This window comes from Biomphalaria glabrata, chromosome 5 (genome assembly GCF_947242115.1).
Source record: "Biomphalaria glabrata chromosome 5, xgBioGlab47.1, whole genome shotgun sequence".
Lineage (NCBI taxonomy): Eukaryota > Metazoa > Mollusca > Gastropoda > Planorbidae > Biomphalaria > Biomphalaria glabrata.
The window spans coordinates 25,473,100-25,489,257 of record NC_074715.1 but is presented as its reverse complement, the minus strand read 5'-3'; the positions used below and the strand labels follow the sequence as shown (position 1 = coordinate 25,489,257).

Below are 16,158 nucleotides of genomic sequence, written 5' to 3'. Positions count from 1 at the left end.
CACCAGCCCCCATCTTTAAAACATAAAGTAGAGAAATCAAAACACAGTAGCATCCTCCACCCCCACCACCACCCCTCATCTTTAAAACATAAAGTAGAAAAATCAAAACACAGTAGAATCCTCCACCCACCACCACCACCAGCCCCCATCTTTAAAACATAAAGTAGAGAAATCAAAACACAGTAGCATACTCCACCCCCCCCCCGATCTTTAAGACATAAAGTAGAGAAATCAAAACACAGTAGCATACTCCACCCCCCCCCCGATCTTTAAGACATAAAGTAGAGAAATCAAAACACAGTAGCATCCTCCACACCACCCCCCAACCCCCATCTTTAAAACATAAAGTTGAGAAATCAAAACACAGTAGCATCCTCCACACCCACCACCCCCAACCCCCATCTTTAAAACATAAAGTAGAGAAATCAAAACACAGTAGCATCCTCCACACCACCCCCAACCCCCATCTTTAAAACATAAAGTTGAGAAATCAAAACACAGTAGCATCCTCCACACCCACCACCCCCCAACCACCATCTTTAAAACATAAAGTTGAGAAATCAACATCCATCGCACTCCTGCATCTCCCCTCCCCTTTACGGAAAGATGCTCACTCGCTTCTTATTATCACACACACACACACACAGAAACACAGCTTTACTCTCTAGGTGCGGATCTAGTGACGTAATGTTGCTCCTCTCGCTAACTGTTCAATCCTCCTGTACCTATGACTTTTTCTTTCCGATGTATAAATAGCACGTGCCATTTGTACTCACAAAGGGGCCTCGCGTGGCCCATTCAACACTGATGTATCCTCCCCAAGCAGAAGATGACTGCCTGCTATCCTTTGCCTTGTTGCGCCTGGCTGTTGTTTGGGACAGTCATAGAAGGTCAAAGGTCGCTGAGAGAAGAGAATTGCGGAAGCTCTTTTAGGAGAGAAAATGGAGCAAACCTGGGTTTTTCTTTAACTCAGATCTCAAACCAGAAAAAAAAAAAAAAGACAAGATACAAGACGTCCTTTGTTAAGGTTTTGTTTTTTAATTCATTGAAGACCAAAGCCTTGAGGGAGATAATCGATTTTCACTCTAGTTACGGAGTTCACTTTCCTTGTCTTGTTCTTTAGTTTATGGAGATAATGAAAGACATCTTGTAAACAAGATTTGAAAACTAAACAAAACAAATTGATTGAGGTTTTCTTTTTCTTTTGGATTTTATATCGAGATAATATTGAACTTCTTTAATGACCAAACAAGGATTACTTCAACATTTTGACGATATGTAGCAGAATCATTAAGTAAAACACGCAAATAATGACTAATAATGATTGATGAAATAAGGCTGGTGATATTAAAACAATGTAGTGAGGCTGGTGATATTAAAACAATGTAGTGAGGCTGGTGATATTAAAACAATGTAGTGAGGCTGGTGATATTAAAACAATGTAGTGAGGCTGGTGATATTAAAACAATGTAGTGAGGCTGGTGATATTAAAACAATGTAGTGAGGCTGGTGATATTAAAACAATGAAATAAGGCTGGTGATATTAAAACAATGTAGTGAGGCTGGTGATATTAAAACAATGTAGTAAGGCTTGTGAAATTAAAACAATGAAATAAGGCTGGTGATATTAAAACAATGTAGTGAGGCTGGTGATATTAAAACAATGTAGTAAGGCTTGTGAAATTAAAACAATGAAATAAGGCTGGTGATATTAAAACAATGTAGTGAGGTTGGTGATATTAAAACAATGTAGTGCCTGTCTTGAACAAACTATACACTTTCGTTACTTTTTAAAATCTCGTTTACAGAACTATTTGATATTTTCATACTAAACGTTAGTCACAGAACTCTGCCTTTTGTTTACCTTTTGTTCCATTCTACAGTGATTAACAAAACAAACAAACAGATACTGTACACCGGAGACAGGTGTGCCTCCATTTTATAAAAATGAAACATTTAAATTCTTCAGAGAATCAAATTTTGCAGGACAGGCCACAAAACTTGAGTGTACATGATTGTAAAGTTTTGGGTTGAACAAAAAATGTGCCGCCCCTTCCCCCTCCCCTCTTAACTTCTCCGTGACATTTAAATGTCAACTGGGCGCCAGTAGCGTGTCATTTCCCCATAGTTCATTGTCGTACTGAACTAAACCCAAGAGCCAGCTGCTGTTTGACCGCTACACAAGAGGACCTTTATTAGCCAGTGGATAGAATGGGATGCCTTTCGAAATAAACCAATGCATCACTTGGCGATGCTGTACATATATCGATACTATCTTTACATTTAGGCGATTATATTTAGGCGATAATATGTTTACATTTTAGGCGATACTATATTTAGAATTCTGTTGTTTTTTTTTTGTTTTTTTTTTCCGAGACTTTTGTTTCGTTGCATTAGGTCGAAGAAAGCTGGTGTGTGTGTGTGTGTAGGTGTGTGTAGAGATGTGCGTCTGTAGGTGTATCTACTATATGCTCTATTGTGTTGACATATATCGATATAATGTGTATAAATGTAAGATAAAAAGAAGCAATAATTGAGTCCAATCACGTTTTAGAATAAAAGACAAAGAAAGGAAAGCAACCTGTGAAGTTGAGGATAATTTTAATGAAATCTAACAAAGATTGTCTCAGCCCAAACAGCTCTTTTCTTCTTTATCTAATAGTTTTAAAGATAGTTTTTATTTACGTGCATAACTACTGCGTACAATGTTGTTGTTATTTTAATGGCACATATTTTGGACACCGGAAGTAAGACTTGGACTTATTTTGAGCACGACTACTTTTTTTTTTTTTTTTTTAGCTTTAAACATGACAGGATAGACGGACAGATAAACAGCACAAACACAATAGCAGTTTTACCCTACGAAGACAACTAAAAAAAATAATAATTTTGTAGCATAGTGTAGCCATAGCACTGTTAGCCAACGTAATGTAGGGTCAAGTTGCTTGCCAACAAAAAAAAGGGGGGGGGTGAAATGAAAGAAACTCTTAAACTGTAGAACAGCACAGTGTAGCCAATGTATCAAATGCAGTTAAGACTATGTAGCCACTCTATGTAATCCTTTGTAGATTGTGTAGCCACTTTATCTAGGTGTAGACGTGTAGCCAATGTAGTCACTTCATCTAGTCCTGTATGGACGATGTAGCTGATCCACTATTTGGAGTGTTACACAACAGCTACCTGCTTGATCCACCAATCAGGGATTGCAGCGCCATCTGTACGCTGCCACAATTGAGATGGACGTGGCCTACATCGCAAGTTGTCCTGAACAGGTGAAGAGTTTCTCACGTGGGCTCAGTCTAATTAATGGTACAATAATCACCTGTGTTCTTCTAGTATTGTAGGCTGGTTGGAATCAATAATTAGACATGTAATTAGGACTCAGTGTGAACACTCAACTGAAAGGCTGTAACATGCAGAGCTCAACTCATAGTAGCCGTTTCGGTGAAGCTTTCGGTTTCGACTTGTGATATGAAACATGTTTTATGCTCCACCAAAACCAAATAAACAATCCCACACCACCCACTCCACATCACCTGCACTTGAACTCTTAATATTAGAGAAAATAACTGTTTGTTTTGACCTATAACTTTCTGCTAAAAGCTTTTACATCGGTTCAGTCACTAAAGTTTCATAGAATGGCCAATCAGCTTAGCCTGTATTCTTTTTTAAACGCCTATTGTAAAAAAAAGATAATTGAGCTTTTACAAATATATGTTTCAATAAGCTTTTAAATACTCTGTCGCTCTATAGAATATCTATTTTATTTACAAATAATAAATACAACTGTTTATATAATTATTTTACTACCAATGAACTAACTATTACCAACATAGAAAATCTGTTCTTAAAACTATTAATGCAATTTGAAAATAATGAATGGAACAAATATTAAATTTAAAAAAAAAATGGTGGGGTCCGATAGAAGTGGGTTAAAACTGGGATTTCACTTGATGGCTAAAAGATAGAACACAAGAGAAGTCCCGAGTTTATCTAGATCTAGCTAGTGTTGGCAAATATTGTATTGTTGTCATTTGTAATATGTTGTACATCATTGAATTCATGTATGGTTCCTAAAATCTTCGGCGACAATGGATGATGTCGGGGTTGTATTTGCCTTGGCTAATTTGCCAGGGCATTCCTGACATTCTATCAACTCAATACCGGTACGTTAACTCTTTATCTCCGTAATTCTTTTTCCACGTTCTGACAGAATTGTTCATTTCTCACATGTGTACATTCTACCCTGTTATGATTAAACTTCAATAACATTTTTGTTTGTAATCAGAAAACGTTTGACCTTTGGTCTAGAATTCTAGAAGAATACATGCTCTTTTTATACAACACAAATTATAGTTTATAACCCCCCCCCCCCCAAAAAAAAAAAATTTAATTGGGTCATATCAACGATGTTATCGTTAATTAGGAGAGAAAGAGTTAAGACAAACAAGTAATCAAGTCATGCCAATGACAGTATTGAACAACAAGCGTTAACGTAATCAATGGTTCATGATATGATAGAAATGATAGTGGTTTACACATAGACATTAGAGGAAAACAAATAGTCCATATTAAAAGTACACCTGCAGTGAACGTGCATTATGTACAAATAGATGACTGGATGAACATAGAGGCACACCTTAGTCCCAATGCCAGCCATACAATTCGGCTTACTCTGCCCACAACCAAATACGGCCCATACATAACGACCAGATGTGGCCCATACAAAGCCAACAATCTATTATCAGGTCAAGCTTCACTATCACAGAGTCCAAGCCTGAGTCCCTAAACAAGACAAATAGAATTTCCTTAGGATCGCCACTCCACAGGACTACAATGACGAGCCAAAAGTAAAGATGAAAGTCAAACATCCAACTAAAACTAACCCAATACTGGGGAAGAGGCTACAACACAGAACACAAGAAGCAATGACGGTTACAGGGCGAGTCTTCGGAAACAGCACATACAATAATGTGGTGTATACAAGAGAGACATCGAACGTGGAACCAACTCAATAGTACAGTACTACAAGAACGTTGTACATAGGAAGTCATAGCAGTCCTCAAACCATTACAAAAGTTCTCGTACAGCCTAAATTGTTGAAACAAAAATATCAAAACCTTTTTTTTTTTTAAGTTTACGGCCATAATCATTATTTTTTATATTTTGGATCAGAACATCCGTTAAACAAAACTTGACCTAACTGGGAAGTACTTCATAAGGAGATGCAGTAGGAGAGTCTTGCCAACCAGTGCCGCCTTAGGCCGACTTGACCGATTGCTCCTATTGGGCCCGCGGCTTGCAGAGGGCCCCGCAATTTACATTAAGCATATCACTATCAGTCATGGCTCTTGTCACAGGATTTGAAAGATGTAGGACTTAAAGGGTTAACATTTTTAGTGTAGCGTTCGATTGGCACAACTTTATTGAACCCACAAGCACCTAGTGTGTTTGAGTTGCTTCCCATTCATGTTGTATAACAAATGTTGGTATAATGATCTAATTAATAGTAATAGTTGTTTGTTTTTTTTAATTAGAAGAGAGGGCCTCGTAAGCATCCATTAAATTGGGCCCCGCAATTCTTAAGACCGGCACTGTTGCCAACATAAAAACAAGCAAGTCCGAAAACTAAAAGATCAATAAAACTCTAGGCAGGAGAAAGCTGTATTAATATTTGAAACATGTGTCTTGTCTTCCAAACAGAAGGGAGCAGATAGAATCTAAATGTGCTGGAACATTCCTCTAGCCTTCCATTTGTTTCTTGGGCTGGATCAATGAGGGACGGGTTCTAGTTGGAGATGCCAACAGTCGTGAAATATTTAATACTGTTTCAGACGACGACATTCCAGACCAGTCACAAAGAGCATGACACAAATCACGTGGGATGTGAACAATAACAAATCTGTGACAAGGTACCGTGAGTACTGAGGCGTGAGTACTGAGGCGTGAGTACTGAGGCGTGAGTACTGAGGCGTGAGTACTGAGGCGTGAGTACTGAGGCGTGAGTACTGAGGCGTGAGTACTGAGGCGTGAGTACTGAGGCGTGAGTACTGAGGCGTGAGTACTGAGGCGTGAGTACTGAGGCGTGAGTACTGAGGCGTGAGTACTGAGGCGTGAGTACTGAGGCGTACGCGAGTGTCGTGCAACAATTGTGTGCATTGTTAAGTAGATTACAAGTTGACGGAGTTAAGCATGTGTATTGCGAGTGAGTGTGTGTGTGTGAGTGTGTATCATGTATGTGAAGGTAATGATCTGAAGGTGACTGAGACCAGATAACGACTAGGACAGACGGAGGCAGAGTAAAGGCAGAACTTGTCTCTTCTTCAAATACAATGAAATGTGATTTTATTTATTGTGAATCATGTTAAAGGGAGTTTACTTTGGGTTTTATATCAATATCTTATCTTATACGTTATAGACGTTACTTCATAAGAGAATATAATTACGTCCTTCGCATTTCATGTGTCAATCTAGTCACACATGTCAATCAGTAAAATTAACTCAGCTAAGTCGTTGGTTTTCCAGGCTGATTAAGGCAACCCATGCCATGCTCTAACGGTACTAGAGACGAAGGAGCCTTTGTACAAATGTGTGTCTTTCTGCGTATATTGATTACTTTTTTTTTTTCTGTATCTGTCAAATGATGGCCCAGTGTTGTGTTTGTTAGAGCTACTTTACTCTTTTTTCTTCTATCCTGAACGTGACTCTAAAGTGACGAGATTTTACTAATGATGTTACGTTACTCAAATGTTAGCTTTAAATCTCACGCTCTATTTTTCGTCTGTTCTTGATTGGACATCAGAATGACATAGTTAAGATGTTACCACGTGACATTACAGTAGCAGATTCAATCACATATATCAAACGATCATCGTCGATCAGGTCACGTGGTGTTGTTATTTTGTAACGTACGGAAAGTATGGCCAGCAGATGAGCACCAGACAGATATATACCCAAAATCGTACAATCTAAGCCTAGTGGTAAACCTTGTATCTTGAGCCAACCGAAAACAGTTGATTAAAGATCAGCCTATTCAAATTAGAACAGCACATAGTGTCATACACAATAACATTACATGGAAACAAAATAGTTCCGTTGAGCTTTCATTTTGACATGTCTGAAACCTTGTACAGTTTCCTAAAGCTAGGAAAGAACAAGACAACAGCCTTTTGCTCACAATACGTGCCCTGGTAGAAAATAACAGAAAAATTTAGAGTCACAACAATGGAAGCCATACCAGCTCTGAGTCGCAAACGTTTAGATATGTGCATTGACAATATGATAACATCTGAGTTATTAGAAGAGAAGTCAATACGTCTCGATATGTGTAAGGAAATGTGTTATCAATTAAGCATTCAAAAGGGTTTCACTTAGGAATCTTGTGCTATTATGATTTATAAAATCTAATTGAAATGTATTTGTCAAGATGTCGAAGTACCATGATCTAGTGGAGATTTTCACCATCAACTAATTCTCATATCGATTCGTCTTTCTTTCAGTTCATTTGTGCTACAAACAGAAAGTCCTAGAAAATTTGATTTTGTAGGTCTAAAAAGTGCAAACAAATGAGCCTAGAACTATTTCAGTGACTACCTTAGCAACACTTTGTACATCGGAGACACCAAAAGGCTAGCTATTGATTGGTTTCCCGCCATGTATGGACATCTCTAATACATTGTTATCGGTTAATTATAGGCAACTAATTGAAGGCAACACTGTGTTTAGGGTTGGGGAAGGTAAGGTAGCCAAACTCTAATAATGTTATTTAGTAAATATATAGTGTGTGCCTTTGGGCAAATACCATATGGCGAGAGTCATGTTCAAACGAACCATAAATTGTTATAGAAAGTATGAGCAGTATCGATTCCCTGGGGGGAAAGAGGGCTTCAAAAGTTGTTTTTTTAAAAGAGGGGAAAATAGAAGGCAATCTAAAGACTGACATTTGCAGGTGCACATTAAATAAATAGATTAGAACATTTCATTCCTTATTCTTCACAAGTGTGTGGCTCCATACGAGATGACCAAGTATTGAGAGATATATGTATGAAATGTCTTCTATACATTCTCTTGATCATCCAAAAGATCGCTCTTCTAGACCCTCAAAGATCTCACTTTGTTGCTTCCAAAGATCTTTCTCCTATACTCTCAGTGGGTAAAAACAAAAAGGTGACTTACCTTTCGACAGATGACGATTGGAGTTACCGCAGAGAGGTTGGCCGGAAGCGACTGTGGATGTTGAGGAAGGTGGCCCGTGGTCACTGCAGCGGTGACCGGCACGAAGAGGTCCTGCGGTGTGAAAGACCTGGCTAGGTGGCTTGGAGCGGAGAGGATGGTCTGTGCGGCAGGGGAAGGGTGCGATGCCGGTGAAGGGGGTACTAACGCTGTGGGCTGCCCGTAAGGGTAGTAACTGAGAAACATACTGTGACTAGCTGAAAGGCAGAGACGACTATGATCCACATAGAGCTGGGTCTAGCTACAACTTTACATTCAAGTGCCACAGTCCAACACACTGATAAGATGCACAAAACTGACAACCTCCAAGGGGATTGACTCTGGCAGAAAGTCCAACACACTGACAACCTCCAAGGGGATTGACTCTGGCAGAAAGTTCAACAAACTGCTGACTTTAAGCACGATACTATTGCAATCCAATATTCGGTTGTCTTTCCCAGTGATAATCCAAAGTTGTTGTTCTTCGTTTCAGTGGCACTAAAGTATAGGCCTAACTATTCAATGCAGAGTTTTGAAATATAACATCCAAAATTGTAAAAGTCAGTCAAACACAGTTATAAAGTGAACTAAAATTAGAGTATTTCGATCAATTTTGGTCACAGTAAAAATAAAAGTTTGTAATTCCCTCAACCTCAACAGTTCTACTCATAAAAAGCCTCAATCCTGCAGTTCGTGTCTCTATTGATAAGCAGACGTGAATAATGTCTCTTTAAAATTTAAAAAATAAAACTTCCAGTGTTTAGAGAAATAATGTAATCCAGCAGAAATACATTCAGATTCTTGGGTTCATAGGTCAGATTCCATTCTACAACTTTGCGAGATCTTTCTTCAAATAGGAGAAATCATTGCCAATGAGGTTGACCAGATCTGTACAGGTTGCCTGAGGACAGAGAAATAGATTTAGTTCATTAGCATCTATTATACTTCTGTTACAATTGATTATATTATTGTTGCTTCTGATTACACCATGTTTAGAGATACCAGTGAATTAAAGAAGTTGTTTGTTTTTCAAGATATGATTCTTTTTATTCTAGTAGCAAGTCATATTTTCTAGTTAAGAGGTTCATAATATAATTGTTTATATGTTCAATTATAATTGTACTGAGTCCAATTTATATAAATCTGTTACAGTTTCTAGGGTCTATAATTCTAATGGTCTTTAGTATACCCACAATTAACTTTGAAATGTACACTGTTACATATCTCAGCACAGAAACACAGTTACAGTATAACACTCTCCAGACTAAAGTGCTAAGGATGTAGTGATGTACAACACACTAACCCTCTTGGTAAAGCAGTAAATTTTAAAGTGAAGTCCTGAATCAATACACAGTAAAACAGCGTGTAGGCCAGACCCACAACACACCAGATACACACTTACCAAATAAACTTGTTATTAATCACGATAATGCTTTTAATTATTACAATTTTAAACGCAATCATGAAATAGTGTTATCATTTTGTTACTGTACTTTATTAGATGAGCAGCAAGAGTTACCTGGTTAGCTCAGACTAGGTTTTTTTTGTTTTTGTTTTGAACTAAGGAGGCAAGATAATTGTTTCGTTAAATCATTAGATATTTTTTAACCAGGTTAGGTTTGCATGTAGAAATGATTAGGAATGATTAAATGAACATATTTGAATCATTTTATTTAAAGTCAACAGGTGATAGGATTTTACAAAGTCAAAAGAAAAACAATTTACAAAGTTCAACCAAAACATTAGACAGACAATGAGATAGACATTAGAGTGAATGATAGACATTAGACAGACATTGAGATAAGACATTACACAAACAATGAGATAAACATTAGACAGACATTGAGATAGACATTAGACAGACAATGAGATAGACATTAGAGTGAATGATAGACATTAGATAGACATTGAGATAAGACATTACACAAACAATGAGATAAACATTAGACAGACATTGAGATAGACATTAGACAGACAATGAGATAAACATTAGAGTTAATGATAGACATTAGACAGACATTGAGATAAGACATTACACAAACAATGAGATAAACATTAGACAGACAATGAGATAGACATTAGAGTGAATGATAGACATAAGACAGACAATGAGATAGACATTAAACAGACAATGAGATAAACATTAGACAGACATTGAGATAGACATTAGACAGACAATGAGATAGCAGACAATGAAATAGACATTAGAGTGAATGATAGACATTAGACAGACAATGAGATAGCAGACAACACAAACGATAAGATTTGTTTTGTTCACATATAAAAGATCCTTAGTAGTAGAATGATTAGTATATGCCCCGATCACATTTCTCTAAAGTCCAATTTAACAGACTGTTTCTTTGTTTTAAAATAGCCCTAGGACTTCAATTATTTTTTTCTTCCTACTGTACTGAAGAGTACAAGATTGGCATCAAATCCAAGTAAAAACTTCGCTTACCCAATCCCAGTTAACTCTATTTTTTTTGGAACTTTGCTTTTTGACTATACCTACTGTGATGAGTCTTAGGCTTATAACCTGACGTCACTTCCTACCTGCTAATGTCGTCTGCTTTGTTGTGTATGCATTATGTCTTTAAATAAATTACATTTGAAAAATACTTAACAGAGCAGGTACGTGGTCGAGAGGTTAACAGCATGGCTTCCGAACGTAGGGGTCACGTGGTCGAGAGGTTAACAGCATGGCTTCCGAACGTAGGGGTCACGTGATCGGTAAAGACAAAATTTTGAATTTCTGAATTTCGAAAGGTGCCCTTGAATCCAGCCCTACTCTAATGGATACCTACCATACATTGAGGAAGGAAAGGTCGGTGGTCGTTGTGGTAACCACATGACACATGGATACCTACCATACATTGAGGAAGTAAAGGTCGGTGGTCGTTGTGGTAGCCACATGACACATGGATACCTACCATACATTGAGGAAGTAAAGGTCGGTGGTCGTTGTGGTAGCCACATGACACATGGATACCTACCATACATTGAGGAAGTAAAGGTCGGTGGTCGTTGTGGTAGCCACATGACACATGGATACCTACCATACATTGAGGAAGTAAAGGTCGGTGGTCGTTGTGGTAGCCACATGACACATGGATACCTACCATACATTGAGGAAGTAAAGGTCGGAGGTCGTTGTGGTAGCCACATGACACATGGATACCTACCATACATTGAGGAAGTAAAGGTCGGTGGTCGTTGTGGTAGCCACATGACACATGGATACCTACCATACATTGAGGAAGTAAAGGTCGGTGGTCGTTGTGGTAGCCACATGACACATGGATACCTACCATACATTGAGGAAGTAAAGGTCGGTGGTCGTTGTGGTAGCCACATGACACGTTTGTTAACGGGGAGACATCATCTGCTCACATAGATCATCGCAAGGTCAGAACGGGGTACCTAGAGCAGGTATCCTACGCACAAATCTACGCAATAGAGTAGTAAAAATATACCTAATAGAGTGGGCAACTATGCCTAATTGAGTGGGTAACTATGCCTAATAGAGTGGGCAACTATGCCTAATAGACTTGGTGACAAGACTTTTTTTGTAGTTTTATTCTTGGTATGCTCATTAGAGTAGATAATTATTAATAAAGCACATACCTTAAATGTAAAAGGATTTACAACTGAGCAAACATCAGCAGAGACAATGGAAATTGACGTATTAAACAAAAAATGCCCTACCAATTTAGAAACTCGTTTTGCAATTGAGAACAAGATAATTAAGAGGTAACAGCTATACCGGAAATAAGAATATTTTTTAAGCTTTCGGTTATTTATCAATCTTTGTAGATGTTCCTACACAATATCTTGTCAGACAGAAACTCTTAAGGTATGTTCTACTTTCATCTTGTTTCCCAATTGTTTGTTTTTTAATACAATCAGTTCTCAACATTTTTATTGGTTGGACTGTGTCGTAATTACTATAAAGCTTGTATACACAACAAGATTGTGTGACCATGGCTCTATGTAGTCATATATACTTAACTGATTGGGTTGCAGTGCGGTGACTGTGTTGACTTAGAAAGGGACTGTGGTACTTGCACATTGCTCACAAGTGTGTTGGCTAAGACAAACGGATGTTCTTCTCACGCGAGTCACACACTCTCACTCTCCTTCATTTTCTCCTCACACACACACAATTGAACCCAGGCCCTTGGTTATCAGTTCTCCGCCCTACCCTCCATAACACCCTTCCTGTTTTACAAACTGACCTATTGATTTATATCACTTGTTGTCATAGTGAACAACAGAATGGGATTGTCTGTAAGCCTTTACCCATCACATCACACCACACAAATAACACAAAGATATCACATACATATCAGATCGTAGCATGGCCAAACCTGAATACACCATAGCATACACAATACAACATACACTCCACGACACACACAAAGTGACACAACACTACACTACCAACACAAAACACACACACGACATAAGCCACCAGCGTGCACCACATCCCACATTACCACCGCACATCACACCACACATCTACACCATACATTATACCACATATCACATTAAACACCATACACCACACACACAGTGACACAACACCACATTACCAACACAACACGCACACGGCATACGCCCACATGCACCATACCACACGTCCACACCATACAATACACCATACACAATACTACATGCACCAAACCAGGCACATCACAGCACTCACCACACACACAAAGTGACACCACACCACAATACCAACACAAAACACACAACATACGCCCAACCCATACACCACACATCCACCCCATAACCACACCACACATCCACACCACAATATACACCCACACCATCAACCATATCACACACAAACTTCACACCATTACACTCTATCACACATCCACATCTCACCACACACCCACATCATACAGTACGCACCACACAAACCACTATTAGTTTAGGTCATTATCCACTTTTTTGTTTCAATCTTTCTATTGATCTGACCTTCAGCTCATTCACGCACGCGCGCACACACATACACACAAAGACACACATATACAATGACATACTCTGGCCCTAGTAAGCTTACGACTTGACTGACATGACTGAGATCTAAATCATCCAATACAATACAAGAAATTAAAGCCCCGGCGCTGAAAAAAAAAAGAAAACGCTAAGCTCCTTTTATTCGGCCATCTTCGTCAGATGATTGAGACAGGAAACACTTAACTACGGCAATCAGAGCGGCGCTAAGGTTGGCATCATTGCCTTGTAGACAGACGTCGCTTATTGAGCGCTTAATTAACCAACTGGAAAGACAAAATACATAACAGCCAATTGATCTTAGTGACAGGGTCTTGTGCATTACTTTCTCTCGCCCTGTTTACGTCAGAAACATGCCATCGTCTGCTGAGAAATGTCAATCTGATCATCTCTGTGAACTAGGGTTTTGTTTTGGGTGTTTTCTTAGTTTATTTGTGCGTGTCTATATAGAAATGTACCAGATAGCGAAGACAAGACAAAAGAATGCATAGATCAGTTGCTAACATTAATTCGACAATTAGTTAAGCTAGTGTAAGGAATTTTATTTTGGGCTGAAATAAACAAGATGAGTTTAGCGATCAGCACCCAAATGTATAATTCGTTATTTAAAACTGTGAGTCGCCTAGCCATGTACAGGAGGTGATGAGGTGAACACTCGGATCAATGACGTCACTGTTCTGACTCCTTACAGTTTCCGGACGTGAGGAATACATTCCTTACCGTCTCACACAAAAAATCAGCCCATAATTTAAAACTAACAAGGTAGAGGCTCATCTATAATTAATAATAACAATTAATGTCTGGTATTTTTCGATTCAAATGTGAACAAAATATTGATTTGAAAAAAGGTATCTGTCTGAAAATCAGAATATTTGTATAAAATTGGGTCCTTTAGCAACTTCTTAATAAATTTAAAATATTGATCTAAAAAAATTAGATCCTAGTAATCGTCACTTAGGAAATAAATTAACATAAAGACAATAAATTTTTTTTTTTTTAAGCAGGGAATATTCATCTATAAGATAAAGCAGAAAGTAAGATGTAGGTATGTATGCATGTATGTCCCGAATAGAAATCAAAACTATTTGACCAATCTTGATAAAACTTGGCATAAATGTTCATTAGATCATAGCGGAGACGGTAGTGTATGTTTAATATCCCTTCCACAACCGAAGGACCATAAAACAATTTTAAAAATTACCTAATTGTATCTCTATTAAAAATTAAAATTTTTTAGGAAATCGGGTATACCCGTTTTCACAGCATTTTATATTGCATCTGAATATGTCGGCTGAACGGGTAAACCCACTTTCAAACTACTTTTATTTTCGTGGTTAATTTTTTAAAAATGTGAAGGAAACATTCTCCATTTTTGACATAGATCTAAATTCAATCCAGTAGATCACTAATACCGAAACTAAGGCCCGCAGGCCGCGTGTCATAACCGGATAGTAAGTTTTAAAACTTTAAAAGACTTCAATTAACATCAAAACAAATCTACTCAAGAAACAAAATACAAAATCTGAACATGAAAATGTACTAGATGGGAAAAACAAATAAATTTTAAAATACTTTTTTTAAAAACTTATCTAAGGGGAGGAACTTTACCTTCAACTATATCTCTCAACGATGTAAAAGCTATCACCCTTTTTTGGATATCAAATAATTAATTACCAAATATAATGGACTGTTTTATTTTTTCATTGATTCATGTTTTGTTAGATATAATAAACTTATTCAAGAATGAATTTTGGAGAAATAACCTGCACAATTATCTAAGGGGACGAAACTCTACATATTTAGCCATATCTCTGAATACTAAAGGATTCAATTCCCTTGTTGGTATCAAACAAAATAATAATTACTAATTATTATTGACTAATTGGTTAATTTTTGTATTTATTCATATTTTGTAATGTAAAGTTTCAACGTGTTCCAAGAATATGTGTGGTAGAACTAATGTGTTCCGAGAATATATGTGGTAGAACTAATGTGTTCCGAGAATATGTGTGGTAGAACTAATGTGTTCCGAGAATATGTGTGGTAGAACTAATGTGTTCCGAGAATATGTGTGGTAGAACTAATGTGTTCCGAGAATGTGTGTGTGGTAGAACTAATGTGTTCCGAGAATATGTGTGGTAGAACTAATGTGTTCCGAGAATATGTGTGGTAGAACTAATGTGTTCCGAGAATATGTGTGGTAGAACTAATGTGTTCCGAGAATATGTGTGGTAGAACTAATGTGTTCCGAGAATATGTGTGGTAGAACTAATGTGTTCCGAGAATATGTGTGGTAGAACTAATGTGTTCCGAGAATATGTGTGGTAGAACTAATGTGTTCCGAGAATATGTGTGGTAGAACTAATGTGTTCCGAGAATATGTGTGGTAGAACTAATGTGTTCCAAGAATATGTGTGGTAGAACTAATGTGTTCCGAGAATATATGTGGTAGAACTAATGTGTTCCGAGAATATGTGTGGTAGAACTAATGTGTTCCGAGAATATGTGTGGTAGAACTAATGTGTTCCGAGAATATGTGTGGTAGAACTAATGTGTTCCAAGAATATGTGTGGTAGAACTAATGTGTTCCGAGAATATATGTGGTAGAACTAATGTGTTCCAAGAATATGTGTGGTAGAACTAATGTGTTCCGAGAATATGTGTGGTAGAACTAATGTGTTCCGAGAATATGTGTGGTAGAACTAATGTGTTCCGAGAATATGTGTGGTAGAACTAATGTGTTCCGAGAATATGTGTGGTAGAACTAATGTGTTCCGAGAATATGTGTGGTAGAACTAATGTGTTCCGAGAATATGTGTGGTAGAACTAATGTGTTCCAAGAATATGTGTGGTAGAACTAATGTGTTCCGAGAATATATGTGGTAGAACTAATGTGTTCCGAGAATATGTGTGGTAGAACTAATG

General features: G+C 37.7%; 1 protein-coding gene across 7 annotated transcripts in view; it reads right to left on the bottom strand.

Annotated features, from left to right (window-relative positions):
* Positions 1-16,158, bottom strand: part of LOC106062466 (polypyrimidine tract-binding protein 2-like) — a 153,605-nt gene that overhangs the window by 128,760 nt on the left and 8,687 nt on the right. For 6 of the 7 annotated variants that reach the window (XM_056029908.1, XM_056029907.1, XM_056029913.1 and 3 more), the window contains exon 2: positions 8,176-9,112. In XM_056029908.1, coding sequence (XP_055885883.1) covers positions 8,176-8,418 — 243 coding nt within the window. In that variant the 5' untranslated portion in view covers positions 8,419-9,112. Of the gene's footprint in view, positions 1-8,175; positions 9,113-9,404; positions 9,516-16,158 lie in introns of those variants that run through there. The other variant, XM_056029909.1, reaches the window with a different exon arrangement.